This window comes from Gracilinanus agilis, chromosome 6 (genome assembly GCF_016433145.1).
Source record: "Gracilinanus agilis isolate LMUSP501 chromosome 6, AgileGrace, whole genome shotgun sequence".
In the NCBI taxonomy this organism is placed as follows: Eukaryota; Metazoa; Chordata; class Mammalia; order Didelphimorphia; family Didelphidae; genus Gracilinanus; species Gracilinanus agilis.
The window spans coordinates 11699567-11713465 of NC_058135.1; the positions used below are offsets into that span (position 1 = coordinate 11699567).

General features: G+C 43.0%; 1 protein-coding gene across 1 annotated transcript in view; it reads left to right on the forward strand.

The window, feature by feature from the left end:
- Positions 1 to 13899, forward strand: part of PRSS12 (serine protease 12) — a 95673-nt gene that overhangs the window by 14849 nt on the left and 66925 nt on the right. The window contains exon 2 of the mRNA XM_044680550.1: positions 6509 to 6647. Coding sequence (XP_044536485.1) covers positions 6509 to 6647 — 139 coding nt within the window. The remainder of the gene's footprint in view (positions 1 to 6508; positions 6648 to 13899) is intronic.

Genomic DNA, 13899 nt, shown 5'->3' on the forward strand with positions numbered 1-13899 from the left:
ATAAAAGGATGAAGATGGGTTGAATCATTTTTGGCTACTGGTTCAGAGCTTCAACTATTCCCTGTCCCCAAAACATCATTTTCTTGGAGATGCTATATGGCTACAAGGCAAAGAACAGAACCATATCGGAAGACTCACCATTGCAAGTAACCCAAAGGAGAAATAGACCACAGCATCTTAACAATGTTGACTTGAACAAGAGAGAGCGGAGAAGACAACACTGAGGATACATATGACTGGAAAAGGAGAGAGGGATAGTGGATAACTCCTTTGTATAATGGATAGACATCCATGAATGTTAGGAAGAGAGCTAGGAAAAGGACTTCCTTGTATCTGGTGGGTCTCCTAGGAAGGCTTCACAAAAAGACATGGACAAGGTCAACACAGGAGAAAGAGACATAGCTGATGGCAGTTTCCTTATCCATAAAATGAGGTGATTAAACTAGATAATTTTCCAACTTCAAAAAAAATGCCAGCATTTATAGAGCACTTTAAGATTAGCACGCTACTTTGCAAATATGAGCTTATTTGATCTTTATGACAGTCCTGGGAGGTATGTATGATTTTTATCCCTATTTTATAGAGGAAGAAACCCAGGCATCTACCATGGTGCAGTGGTGTCTAACTCAAATAAAAACAGGGGCTCCTAAACCTAACACAAGGATCTCTTATCCTTGAAGGCCGCATACTTTAGAAAATACTAACATTATCTATGCTTTACAGGCATGCTTTGGAGGTATTACTGATTTGGTACTAATAAAGCGAATATTGTAATAAAGTGAGTCACATGAATCTTTTGATTTTCCATCGCATAGATGAATTATGTTCCCACTATTCTTTAGTCTATTAGGTGTACAATAGTATTATGTCTAAATATATATATATATATATATATATATATATGTGCATGCTTTAGTTAAAAATATTTTATTGCTAAAAATGCTAACCATCTAAATCCAAAGACCCCAAGTTTGGGGAGAACATATGACAAAAACTGCTGGGGAAACTGGAAAACAGTATGGCAGAAACTAGGCATAGACCAATATCTCACATCCTATACCAAGATAAGGTCAAAAAGGATATATGATTTAGATATAAAGGGTGATACAATAAGTAAATTAAGGGAACATAGAAGACTTTAACTGGAAGATATATGGAAAAGAAAAAAACAAGAGATAGAGATAGATTATTATTGAATAATATTTGATATTTTATTGAATAAAATAAAAAATAATTATTGAAGAATTTTGATATATTAAATGTAAAAGATTTTTGTACAAACAAAACCAATGTAACCGAGATTAGAAGGGAAGCAATAAACTGGGGGGGAGGGGGAGGAATTTTATAGCAGATTTCTCTGATAAAGGTCTTATTTCTCAAATATATAGAGATTTATATCAATTTATGTCAATTTATATGAATCCAAGTCATTCCCCAGTTGACAAATGGTCAAAGGATATGAATAATCAATTTTCAGATGAAGAAATCAAAGTAATCAATAATCACATGAAAAAGTGTTCTAAATCCCTCTTGATTAGAGAAATGCAAATTAAAACAACACTGAGGTACCCTCACACCTAGCAGATTGGGCGATAAAAGTGATAATGTCCCAATTTTGCCACATCCCCTCCAACATTTAATGCATCGTGAATGAAATTGGAGCTGACGAGGAAGACACTAGAAAGGAGAATCCCAGGTTTAGAGCAGAGGTTTCAAACTCACTGCCTGCTGACCATAAGCACAGCAAGTTCCCCAGGAGGGGCCAATCAGATTAAAGTATAATTGGGAAATATTTAACAAAATAAATAAAAACATTCTACAACATTAAAAAATGCTAAACATCATCTGAGCCTTCAGGGAGTTGTAATCTTTTCTATTAACCCTTTCTTTCTCATTAACAGATCCAAGACAGAAGGACAAGAGCTAGGCAAATTAAATGGCTTGCCCAGGGTCACACAGGAAGTGTCTGAGATCAGATTTGAAACCAGGGTCTCCCATCTCTATCCACTGAGTCACCTAGCTGCCCACCTGCTGCATTTTCACCTGGTTGTGGTACTTAGAAGTGGTGCATGTGGCAAAGTGGCTGTGTGTGTGTGTGTGTGTGTGTGTGTGTGTGTGTGTGTGTGTGGTGTCATCTCCAGCAGAGTGCATAGGGCATAGGACTGGGAGGCAGGAAGATTTGGGTTCCAATCATGCCACAGACTCTAGCTAGATGATCCTGAGTAAGCATTTTCCTCTCTCTGCCACAGATTCTTTATCCTCAGAATTAGGACACAGTGTGACTTGATGACCTCTTCTAGCGCTAAGCCTATGATCCTCTGATCCAATATCTGTCCTCGGGAAGTTGATATTCCACCATACATGATGCTTTCCTTGAGGTTTCCAATCAACATCTACCTTCCTTATTGTAAACAAAGTCAATACCCATTGATTGGGGAAGGCTTAGCAAAATGGTACATAAATATAATGGTGTTCTATGATGAATAAATATAATGGTATGCTATAAGAGATAATTAGTAGGATAGATACAGAGAAGCAGAGGAAGTATACTGGACAGACACTGGATTTGGAGTCAGGAAGACCTGAGTTCAAATCCTACCTCATACATTTTGATCCTGTAAATCCCTGGCTTTTCCAGTCCTGTCCAGGGATTAATCTGATGAGACTATGACCTGAGGCCAAGTGAGATAAGTGGAATGGAGAAAAGTATAACCCCAAACTACAAGCATGTAAAGCTCAGCAGCGATAAAAACAACCCAAATGGAAAGCTCTAAGAGTCTAGTAGCCAGGCTTTGTCCCAAAGATGTAGAAGGGAGAAAACCCACCTCCCTCCCTGCCCCACTCCTGCATCCTTGCATGGATGTGGATCCTTGCAGATAATATCAGACTTTGGGGTGATGTTGGTTAGTTTTACTGACCTTCTATTTCTTCTTCTTTTTCTCAATTTGAGAAGGAATAACTTGAGAGAGTAGAGAAATCCGGCTGGAAATGGGAAAAATATGTAAGAACAAAAGATGTCAATAACATTTTATTTGAAAAACATGGACATTCTTTGGCTTCAGGCAAAGTGCTGGCATCTGATATGCATTAGATGAAGAAGCCAGCTTGAGGGAGGTTTCAAAACCCTTTTCAAACAGACTGGAGGAGTTGATGGAGGTACTTCTGTTTTTATTAAACCTCCAACTTTGAACCAACCTAGTTCAAAGTGTACTCGCCCCACCATCCCCCTTCCTCTCCAACTTCCAATTGCATTTGCTGGCCCAGGCCCAGGAGACTTGCTGCCTAGTCCTAGTTAAGGCTCTAGTGGTACCTCCTGGGACTTCTAGTAATGGAACTCAAAAGCTCCCCCTTCGGTGGGCTCTATTTTGAATTAGGAATCAAGTCTAGTAGGTTTTGGAAAAGGAAACTCCTGAGAAGGTATAACAAGAACAGTAGTTACAAGAGTAATCCCTTTCCCTTCCTGGGGCTTGGTCTCCCTTTGTACACACAAGGTCCCTGGGAAGAATGGGCTCAGATTTAAAGGGCCTTAGTCAAGCACAGACATAGAAATGTATGGCCAAGGGTATCTCCCTAGCTCCACAAGTCCTTTTCTCTCTTCATGAAGTCCTCCTGAATGTTCCCACCTCTCCTTCCATGCTGGTGGTCTCTGGTGCCTTTCTTCACAATCCCTGAAGCTGCTTCTGTCCTCAGGCTGCCTTTTCACCATTGTCTGGGGATATCCTCTGTCATCAACTGCTGCCTCTCTTTCATACTCTACTATTGACTCTGGTTGTTGGAAGTACCTCTCATGGGTCCCCTGTTCATCTGGGTACTTCCCTTTCACAATTATCATCCACCTACTATCAGGAAAGGATGAACAGAAAAGAAATAGAGGCAACATGTGTTCTCAGACACATGGTGACCAGGTGGGAGAATGGCAGCAGGCCTCTGCCTAACCCAGCAGTTCACAGGAATATAGCCTCTTTCTCCCCAAGAAGCAAAAAGAGCCAATAGAAGAACACATCACTCTGTTGAAAGAAAATTCTTTGTCCCAGCTTTCACCCTGATTAAGGAGGCAAAACTCAGGACAAAGAGAATTAAGAGTGTATTAAAGTAGGCTGAGATAGTGAATATGTTGATGATCTGATCGCTGGGGATCAATGATGACTTCAAGATGGAGCCAGCTTCTATTGATGACTTTAGGTCCAAGTCTGTAAAAGGGATTGGGCCATTGCATCTCTGTTCTTCCCTAAGGCAGGAGCATGTGACAATTTCCAGGTACAAAGGGGATGGAAAACTATCCTCAGGTGGTCTCCCTTTTACTATGTATATAGCTTGTACATTCCTTGTTGACATGTTATCTCCCCCCCCCCCCCAGGAGAATGGAAACTCCTTGAGGGAAGGGGCTGTTTTTGCCTTTCTTTATACCTCCTTACTCTTGAAAAAGAAATTTATCTCCCAAAGGAGATATATTAATTGGGAAGGACATAGATGGATTGGTGATGAAAAAACCCACCTAGGGACCTTCCCAGGGCCAGTGAAGCACAAACCCTTTGAGACTACAGGAAACTAAGTTTATTTTACTTCTTGAGGTTAGGGAAATAGTAGGTAAGGTCCTAACTCTACACAGCTCTTTCTCCTCCCACTTTCTAGGGTCCTTTCAGGAGAGAGCTCTTCTGATCTTCTTTACACCCTTCTTAGTCACTGCTCTTTCTAACCCCCTGGACTCACAGGTAGACTGAGTTCTTCCCCAAGCCTGGGGTTGGCTTCTTAGGTAAAACCTGAAGTCCCAGATGTAAAACCCTTTGGTTTAACTTAGCCAAAATGCCATAGCCAAATTGTCCACAGCCAGATTGTTCACAGCACTTCAGGGAAACACAGATCTCCTCCTAGGTATTCTTCCAAACCCAAGAACCTCCTAGTTTTTCCACAAAACTAGTTAGTTCCCAAGAGTTGATGGAGTCACTGTTCTCCCTTTCAGCTCAGAGAAAGGACATTTCAGGAGTGACAGTTTTTTTCAGTTAACTCCCCAAACCCCCCCTCTGCAGAGCTTCCCCTTCTAGAATCTTTTCCAGAGTTTATAGCTAAATTCTCCTCTCTCCCTTTTAGAGACGACCTTTGCATTTTCCCCTATCCCTTATTCTTCTATCCTAACACCCTGTCCCCCATAGTAAATGTTTAATAAATGGTTATTGATGGACTGAACTCTGGGATATTTTGTGTCTCCAGATTAAAGATCTTGATAATAAGAAAAGATAATAAGAATCTTTTCTGATTTCTGCTGGGGAACACTTGAAAGATCGAGGATGTAAGAAACAGAAAGCTTTTTAGTAAAGTTTAGCTCCTAACTTTTGGCTTCAAGGCTAGATTTCCATTTACACTTTGGTCCCTTAGAGGTGAGGGACAGGATTAATTAATTCTACACACAGGTTGGGTAGGTAGAATTCTGAGCTTCAGTTTCCTTAGCTGGGCCTGAAGATGGCTCCTTGACCCTTGGGATTGATGTCAGCTTGGCTGTGGAACCCCGACTGGAACTCCAAGAGGCCTTAGGACCTCTTCAACTTATAAGATCAAAGGGGTGCCACTGTTGATATGTAACAGAAAGGGACAAACAACAAGGCCAAAGATAGAGGGCTCATTCTTGGTGGGGGTGGCAGGAGGGGAAAGGGGGACATGACTTCAGCCTGGAAGAAGACCCTAAAGTTACCACATGGCCTCTTCCTGGAGGTCATGAAGAAGAGTGATTGTGCGTCCCAGACACAAATGAGAAAAAGATTAAGTAGATAAACCTAATAGGTCTTTTGGAAGATGCCAACAGTTCTTTCTACAGAGCTTTTCTCAATGAGTCAATTAGAGCACATTAGAGAAAGTCCACCTGAGCCATATAGTCTGTCTAAGGCATTATCCTTATGCAGCATTGTGATTCGACTGAAAGAAAGCTCCCTAGTGTCTTCCATGGGTAGAGATGGCATCAGATGAGCCAAGCAAGCTAATGGAGTCTTGAATGCACTAGACTTCCACTATACTTCATACCCAAAATAACCACCTTCAAAGCCCCACAAATAGCTGTAGACCTGAAAGGGACCTCCCCCTCAGGACTACCTACCATCCCTCTTGAAAGTAGACCAATGGGCCCTTCCAGAATTGGGGCTGGACACTGGAATCAGTCATTTCCCACTCCTTTCCACCCCCACCCCCTGCTGAATTTGAATTCAACTGTTTGTCTAAAATTGCTAGCAGGTGCCATGAGCTCCACCATTAGCATACTAATTAGCAGCTGCGTTTTAAATCCTTATTTCAGGCCATTGCCTTCTTCTGTGAAGCATGGGAAAGAGAGGGGAAGTCTCAGAATCGATGAGACTAGGGGCTGCCACCATTACACAGAAATCACAGGGGTATGGCCAGTCAAATAGTCAATCAATTAACACGCATTTTAAAAGTACCTACAAATGCCAAATGATAGGCCTGATTCAGTCTGTTCAAATGGGTTCTGGCTATTAAGGAATTTGGGCCTTTTCTCCCTCTTTAGGGTCAGTGCGCCTCCAAGGTGGAGAAAATGACTTTGAAGGCACCGTGGAAGTGTATTTCGGAAGAGTTTGGGGCATTATCTGTAGCAGTGCCTGGGATGACAGTGCCGCTGCTGTCATCTGTCGCCAGCTGCAGCTTGGGTGAGTGTCCAGGTCAACTTAATTCAATAAACATTAATTGTCTCCTACTTTCCAGGCCCTCGAGGGATTTACATTTGATTGGAGGGAGACCCACAGAGAGACAGAGACACTTGGGTTATCGGGGAAGACCCAGTAGAGGCCAGGTGGTCTGGACCCATGTTGGCAAACTTTCCTCTCCCCTTCTCTGCACACACCTGAGGACATTTCTCCCATCACCCTCCCCTCAGCCCAGCAGCCCAGTGGGAGCACTTCCTCCCTCTCCTGTCTGGGGTAAGTGGGAGGCTCTCCTGTGGCATGAAGGTTGCAGTTTGGATACTCAGTCTCTAAAAGGTTCGCCATCACTGGTCTAGTGTGACTAGAGTGCTGGAAGTGGAGTCAGAAAGACTTGTGTTCAAATCCTGCTTCCGAAATGTCTTGACTGTGTAACTCCCTTACCCTCTATGGGTCTCAGTTTCCTTATTTTTAAAATAAAGAGCTCGGACTTAGCTTCTAACATCTCTTCCAGCTGTAAATCGATGACCCTAAGATGCCTAGAGGAATCTTTTGGTGTGGAAAGTTAAAATCTTATCTTCCCATTGCCCTTCCTAAAATGCCACTATAAAGACATCTCTAAATGGAAAAGACTCAAAGAGCAGTAGACCTCAAGAAACGTCAGTCCTGCTAAGCTAGTCCATGAAGCAGGTGCTGGGGTCCGAGTAATCCAAAGCCTTTTCTGGTTCTTGAAGAAAAGTCCATTTTCTAGGCCTGAGAAGCTTGGCATTTCTTATACAGCCCATTATCCCACCCCGTCCTGGGATGCTGGCCTTTGCTTTTTCACCGACTTCTACTAATCTATTTACTCAGAAATATTGGAACAAGGAGGTCAATCCCTGGGTCCTTTCCACAAAGTAGGTAGGTTGAAGTTAATGGCCTGGGTCTCCGGAGTGTGTCCCAGACCTTCACCAATATATCCCATGCCACCTCCAGCTCAGGAGGAAAAGCGAGGGTGAACATGGACAAGCCACTTAAGCTCCTTGGGTTTCATTTTTCTCAACTGTGAAATAAGAAGGCTTTTCTAGATGGCTGCCAATCACTTCCAGCTCCGCACCTCTGGCCTTGGCCATTTAATCTCTCTGAGCCTTAGTGTCTTCATCTGTAAAATGAGGGTGATAGGATAACACAGCACCCCCTCCTGTTCATAACTTTCCTTCTCAGACTGTTTTCCATATATCCTGCACATAGCTAGTAGGTACCTAATTATCTCCATGTTATTTCCTTCCTTGAGGGTCTAGGATGGTTTTCTATTTCTTTGTGTCCCTGTGATGAGTTCATAACAAATGCTTCTTGACTGACTAGATTCTGAGGCCCTTTGCATTTAGAAATGTAAATCCAACGAGGTTTTCGGAGTTGTGCTGCCAACCACTTAAAAGCCTGAGGATCTGAGAAATGGAGGTCTTTTTTAGAGAAGATTATTCCTGGATGATTAACTTTTGACTTTAAGAATGGATTTCTAATTATAATTTGTGATCAGGGGGCTCATGGGAGCAAGGGCCAGGGTTCATTAATCACCCGCCAAATTAGCATAGACTGTTCTGTTCTCCTTACAATTACTGAGTGCTCAGGAAAGAGGGGCCAGTGAGGGCAGATCCTTTTAGTCAGGCCCTTGCTGAGATGCTTCCCAGATGCTTCTTGCCAATTACCAGTTGTGTGTGGACAAGTGACAATTGATGCTGACCTAGAAAGAAGCCTTACTGCTTTACTTCCTGAGAATGGAGCAAGGCTAGATTTACCAAATCCCCCTGGCCTGGTCAATGCCAGGTGTTCCTTTATATAACACACAAAGAGCCCTGGATGGGGAGGGAGTCTGGGGGAGTGGATTTGTATCCTGTATCTGCCGAATCCATTACACTCTACCACATATTTGGCCCCATCTCCAGAACCACAGAATTTGAGACTTGGAAGGGACCCAAAGGCTTATCTAGTCCAACCCATGCACGAAAGAAATCTCCACCATAATGTACCCAACAAATGGTCATCCAGCCTCTGCTTAAAGACTTCCAAGGAGGAGGAGGTCACATCTCCACTCTCTTATGGCCATCATTCTAGCTTGAACCTTCATCCCTCAAGTATTAATACTCCTTCAAATCGACACCACCTGTCCCATTGCCTGTCTACATGTATTGACCCCCACAGCCTTCATTCCTGGGATATTTCTTCATCACCTCTGCTTTTCAGAATCCTGCTCTTCCTCTGAGGCTCAGCTCCTGGCTGCCCCGTTTGTAAAACATCCCCTGATTCTCTAGTCACTGAGGTTCTCATTTTAACTGATGATCAAAAGAGAAGATGGTCTGGTCAAGTGGCAAAAGGTGAAAGATGGCCAGTGGACTGTCCACTAGAATCTTCATGAAATCGACAGAAAGTGAGGAAAACCTCTGCGCAATGGGTCAGTTCATCCTATCTGTCTCTCCCACCCAACCGGAGAACATAAAGGGGCATATGGACAAGTGTCACCCAGGATGGGCAGACTTAGAGTGTGATCACAGGGATATATGAGCACAGAACGAGAGCTAGAAGTGACCACCTGGGCCAACCTTTTCATTTTACAGATGGGGAAACTGAGGTCCTAGGAGGTTTAAGAGAAGATCCTACCAATGAGATAAGAAATCCATTTAAGTGCTTCTCTGTGTTTCTATTTGTATACCCCAGGGAGTAAATCCCTCAAGGTAGAGAGATAGGGATTAATAAATATTTGTGCTTGTTGTTGCTATTTATTTCCTAGACCTTCTCTGAAAACTAGTTTCTTAAGGGGATTGGCCTAAATGACCCTTGAAGCCTTTCTAGCTATGAGTCTATGCCTAAATGAGATATGAATCAATTTTTTCATTCTTTTGTTTTTCCTTCTATGGTGGTGGATATCCGTTTTTAAAAAATTAAGCTAAATTTTTAATTTTTTTCAGTACACATAGAAACAATTTTTGATAATTCTTTTTTCCTTTGAAATTAATTAATTAATTAATTAAGACTATTTTCCCATGGTTACATGATTCATGTTCTTTCCCTCCCTGCTCCCAGAGCCAACAAGCAATTCCATTGGGTTTTATATGTTCAAAACCCATTTCCATATTAATATTTGCAATAGAGTGATCATCTAAAATTGACAAATCTTTTTGACATTTTAAAATTCATATTTTTTTCCTCCCAGCCTTCTCTCCCTCTCCCCCAGGCTGTAGTCTGATACAGGTTATACCTGTACTTTCCCAGAATACATATTTCCATATTGCTCATGTTGTAATGGAAAACACATATCACACATACAATAGAGATCTCCTGAAGGAAAATAGTAGAAGATGGAATGCTTTCATTTGCTTTCAGACTCCAACAGTTCTTTCTTTGGCTGTGGATGGCATTTTCATCATGAGTCCCTTGTGGTTATCTTGGAGACTTGCTTTGCTGACAATGGTTTAATCTTTCATAGTTGATCATTGTATATATTTTTGTTACTGTACAGTAATGGTTCCCAAACTTTTTTGGCCTACCGCCCCCTTTCCAGAAAAAATATGACTTAGCGCCCCCTTACAGTTATTCACCGCCCCCAAATGCACCTGTGGCCATCACCGCTCCCCTGAATCGCTGCAGCACCCACCAGGGGGCGGTGGCACCCACTTTGGGAATCACTGCTGTATACAATCTTCTGTTTCTGCTCACTTCACTTTAAATCAGTTCATATGAGACTATCCAGGTTTTTCTGAACTCATTCTGTTCATTGTTTCTTATGTATTCCATTACAACCATGTATCACAACTTGTTCATCCATTCCTTAAGTGATGGACAGCTCCTCAATTTCCAATTTTTTGCCACTACAAAAAGAACTGCTAAAAATATTTTGGCACAGGTCCTTATAGGTCCTTCCCCTTATCTCTGATCTCTTTGGGATACAGACCCAGTAGTGGTATTGCTGGGTCAAAGGGTATGCATAGTTTTGTGGCCCTTTGAGCTTGGTTCCATATAACTCTCCAGAATGGTTGTATCAGTTCCACCAACAGTGTATTGGTGTCCCAATTTCCCCCCATCGCTTCCAACAGTTATCATTTCCCTTTTTTGGTCGGTATGAGGTGGTATCTCAGAGTTGTTTTAATTTACATTTCTCTAATCAGTAGTGATTTGGAGCATTTTTCATATGACTGTGAATAGTTTTAATTTCTTCCTTTGAGAACTGTCTATTCATATCCTTTGACCATTTTCTGATTGGGGAATGCTTTGTAATTATTCTTTTTAAAAAATCATTCTCTAGAGGAAAAAAATCATCATCTGAATTGAGGCATGAAGGAAAGAAGAGCAGAATCCATTGACTCCAAGCCCTATGCCCTAAAACTCTCCACTTTAGAGTCTGAGAGCTCCAGGTTCAAATCCTGTCTCAGATACTTATGAGTGGCTAAACCCCTCTGAGAGCCTCTGTCATGAAGAACATTGTAATGGCTGGGAGTGTGGGTTTTTCTCATTTGGAAAAGCCACAGACTTCCCAAAGGTCAGTCAGATGGCTCCAGTCATCCATCTTTCAGCATGTCATAGCCTCCTCATTTCACAACCTCAGACTAACCTGCCTTGGTTGCTGCTATAGACGACAGTCACAGGACCTTAAATCTGCCACTAACTTTGTTGTCGGGGCTCAGAGTGGAATTATTCTGGCTGGATTTCCAGAGTGACGTTTCCAGAGACACCATGCCTGTTTGAATACGTATTTAAGCCCTTCTAGGATAAAGAATATCAGTCTGCATTCATTCAAAGCAACTTCTCATAAAATCTGTGGATTAGGTGAGATGAGTTGGGACCCATCTGGATCTCATTCTTGGGTAATCCGCTTCACATTCTTCCTGGCCAAGGCCTATTATTTTAATCAGGAACTGATCATCTCTCAGATCATTTATTTAACTTTTAGCTTTGATAGTCATTGTAGAAAAATTCTTCAAAAAATTTAACTTTGGAAAAGGCATGTGAAATTTTGAGCTCCAGCGCTCCTACGTTCATATCGTTTGGTTGGTCATTGCCCTTTGTACTCGAAGAGGACCAGAATGGCATCCTGATGGTGAGGTCAGTGTACAGTGATGGCACAATTCCGTGCTCCTATGTTATAGGATGTTGGAGAATGGTGGAGTGAAAAGTAGGTTGAACTTGGATTAAAGAACACTAAGTTCAAATCTACATTTAGGATCAGCTGTGTGCCTGTGGGTGACTTGTTTAATATACCTGAGTCTCCAGGCTCAGAGATGGGAGGTCCTGGGTTCAGATCTGTCCTCAGACGTTTCTTAACTGTGTGATCCTGGGCAAGTCACTTAACCTCCATTGTTCTTCTGCCTTGGAACCAAAACACAGTATTGATTATAAGAAAGGATCTCTCTCTCTCTCTCTTTCTCTCTCTCTCTCTCTCTCTCTCTCTCTCTCTCTCTCTCTCTCTCTCCATATATATATATATATATATATATATATATATATATATATATATATATTTTTTTTTTTACCTGAGCTTCAGTTTTTTCATCTGTACATTGGGGATGCTTATACTTACTGGGTATCAGGAAAGCTCTTTGAGCTCTAGCCAAATGTGCATGATTCTAGATCTCTTTCATAGTCCTATAGTGGCCCATGAGACATAGGACTATGAATTTAGAGCCGGAGGAGCCTTTAGATACCACTGAGTCCAATGCCCTCCATTTACAAAAGAAGAAGCTAAAGCCCAGGAGGATTAAGGCATTTCTCTCATGTCACCCAGCTGGAAAAGAACCTAGAGCTCTCCTGATAGAAACCCACTCATTTTTCTGATGATGAAATTGAGGCCAAAAGAGATGGCCATTTGCCCAAGTGTCAGAGCTGAGACTAGAACCTGATCTGATTCCCAGCCCAGTGAGAGGCAGTGTGGTGTAGTGGGCACTGGTCTGGGAGTCAAGAAAATGTACATCCAAAGCCTGTCTCAGACACATGCCAACTGCATGGACCCTGGGCAAGTCTCCTCGCTGTTCTGAGCCTCTATTCCTCAGCTGTAAAATGAGATTGTTGGACTAGGTGGTCCTTGATGTCTGCCCCTCCTGGACCTCAATCCACGAATGTCCGGCCAAGCCGATCCTTATCAGGTCTTTTCTCTCATACCAACAATTCTATTTTCACTTTCCTTATCCTGCTCCTGAAGAAGTGCAATTTGTACAGCATGCGAAGCCCTTCATATCTCTCGTCTTCCTCCCGGGGCAAGGCTTTGCCAGGGCTGTTGGCTGCCCCCACCATTCTTTATTAGCCCCAACCAAGCCTGAGTGTCCTCATCCTGTGTGGGGCCAGTGTCCGCCAGTCCCTAGGTTCAGGCGAGAGAAAACTGTTTGGGAGCAGATACGAAATGGCTATCTGCTGCCTGTGGGAGAAGTCTGCTGGTCTGTCTGTCTGTCAGTCGATTAACAACTATTAAGCACCTACTAAGTGCCAGGCCCTGTACTGAATGCTGAGCATACAGAGAAAAGTTAAAAAAAAAAAAGTTCCTGCCTCCAGGGAGCTTCCAGTCTAATATTCTCCTCACCCCGTGACCCAGGACGGGATGCTGAGTAAGCAGAGACAGAGGGAGCAGCGAGCAGGAAGGGCCAGCTGGGAGTCGGGAAGTCCTGGGTTCCACAGCAGCCCCTGACACACAGCGGCTGTGGGGCTTCCTTGCCATTCAGTTCCCTGGTTACTCTATAAGCCTGTCAGAAAGCAGTTGTCACCCCAGGCCCATTGAAAGAAAAATGAAGCTTGATTCGAATTCGAGCACTTAACAAGTCCCTTCCATGTGCCAGGAACTGGGGAAATGGAGCCAGAATGGAAACCGTTCCTGCCCTCCCTGAGAGGGAAAACAACACGAGCAAATACAAAGCACCCCAAAGCAGAAACCAGGGAATGTGGGGTGGGGCCCAGAGCTGAGTCTCGAAAGAAGCTGAGCCTTGGGAAGGGGACCCAAGGAAGGGGCATGTTCCAGGCAGAGGGAACAGCCAACGCAAAGACTTGCAGACCGGAGATGGATTGTTGTGTGGCCAAGTGGGCTGGACCCTGGAAGGGAGAAGAATGTGAGTACCAAGCAGGGCAGTTTATATTGGATTGCAGAGGTCATAAAGAAGAGAAGTCTGACCACATCAGGCTCCTACTCCATAAACTCCCGTGGCTCCCTATTTAATTAGAGTCCGTTGGCAGAGCCTCTTTCTGCCCCCCAATGAAAGAGCCAATCTTATTCGAAAAGGGCCGGAAAAGTTAAGTCTTGCAGAAC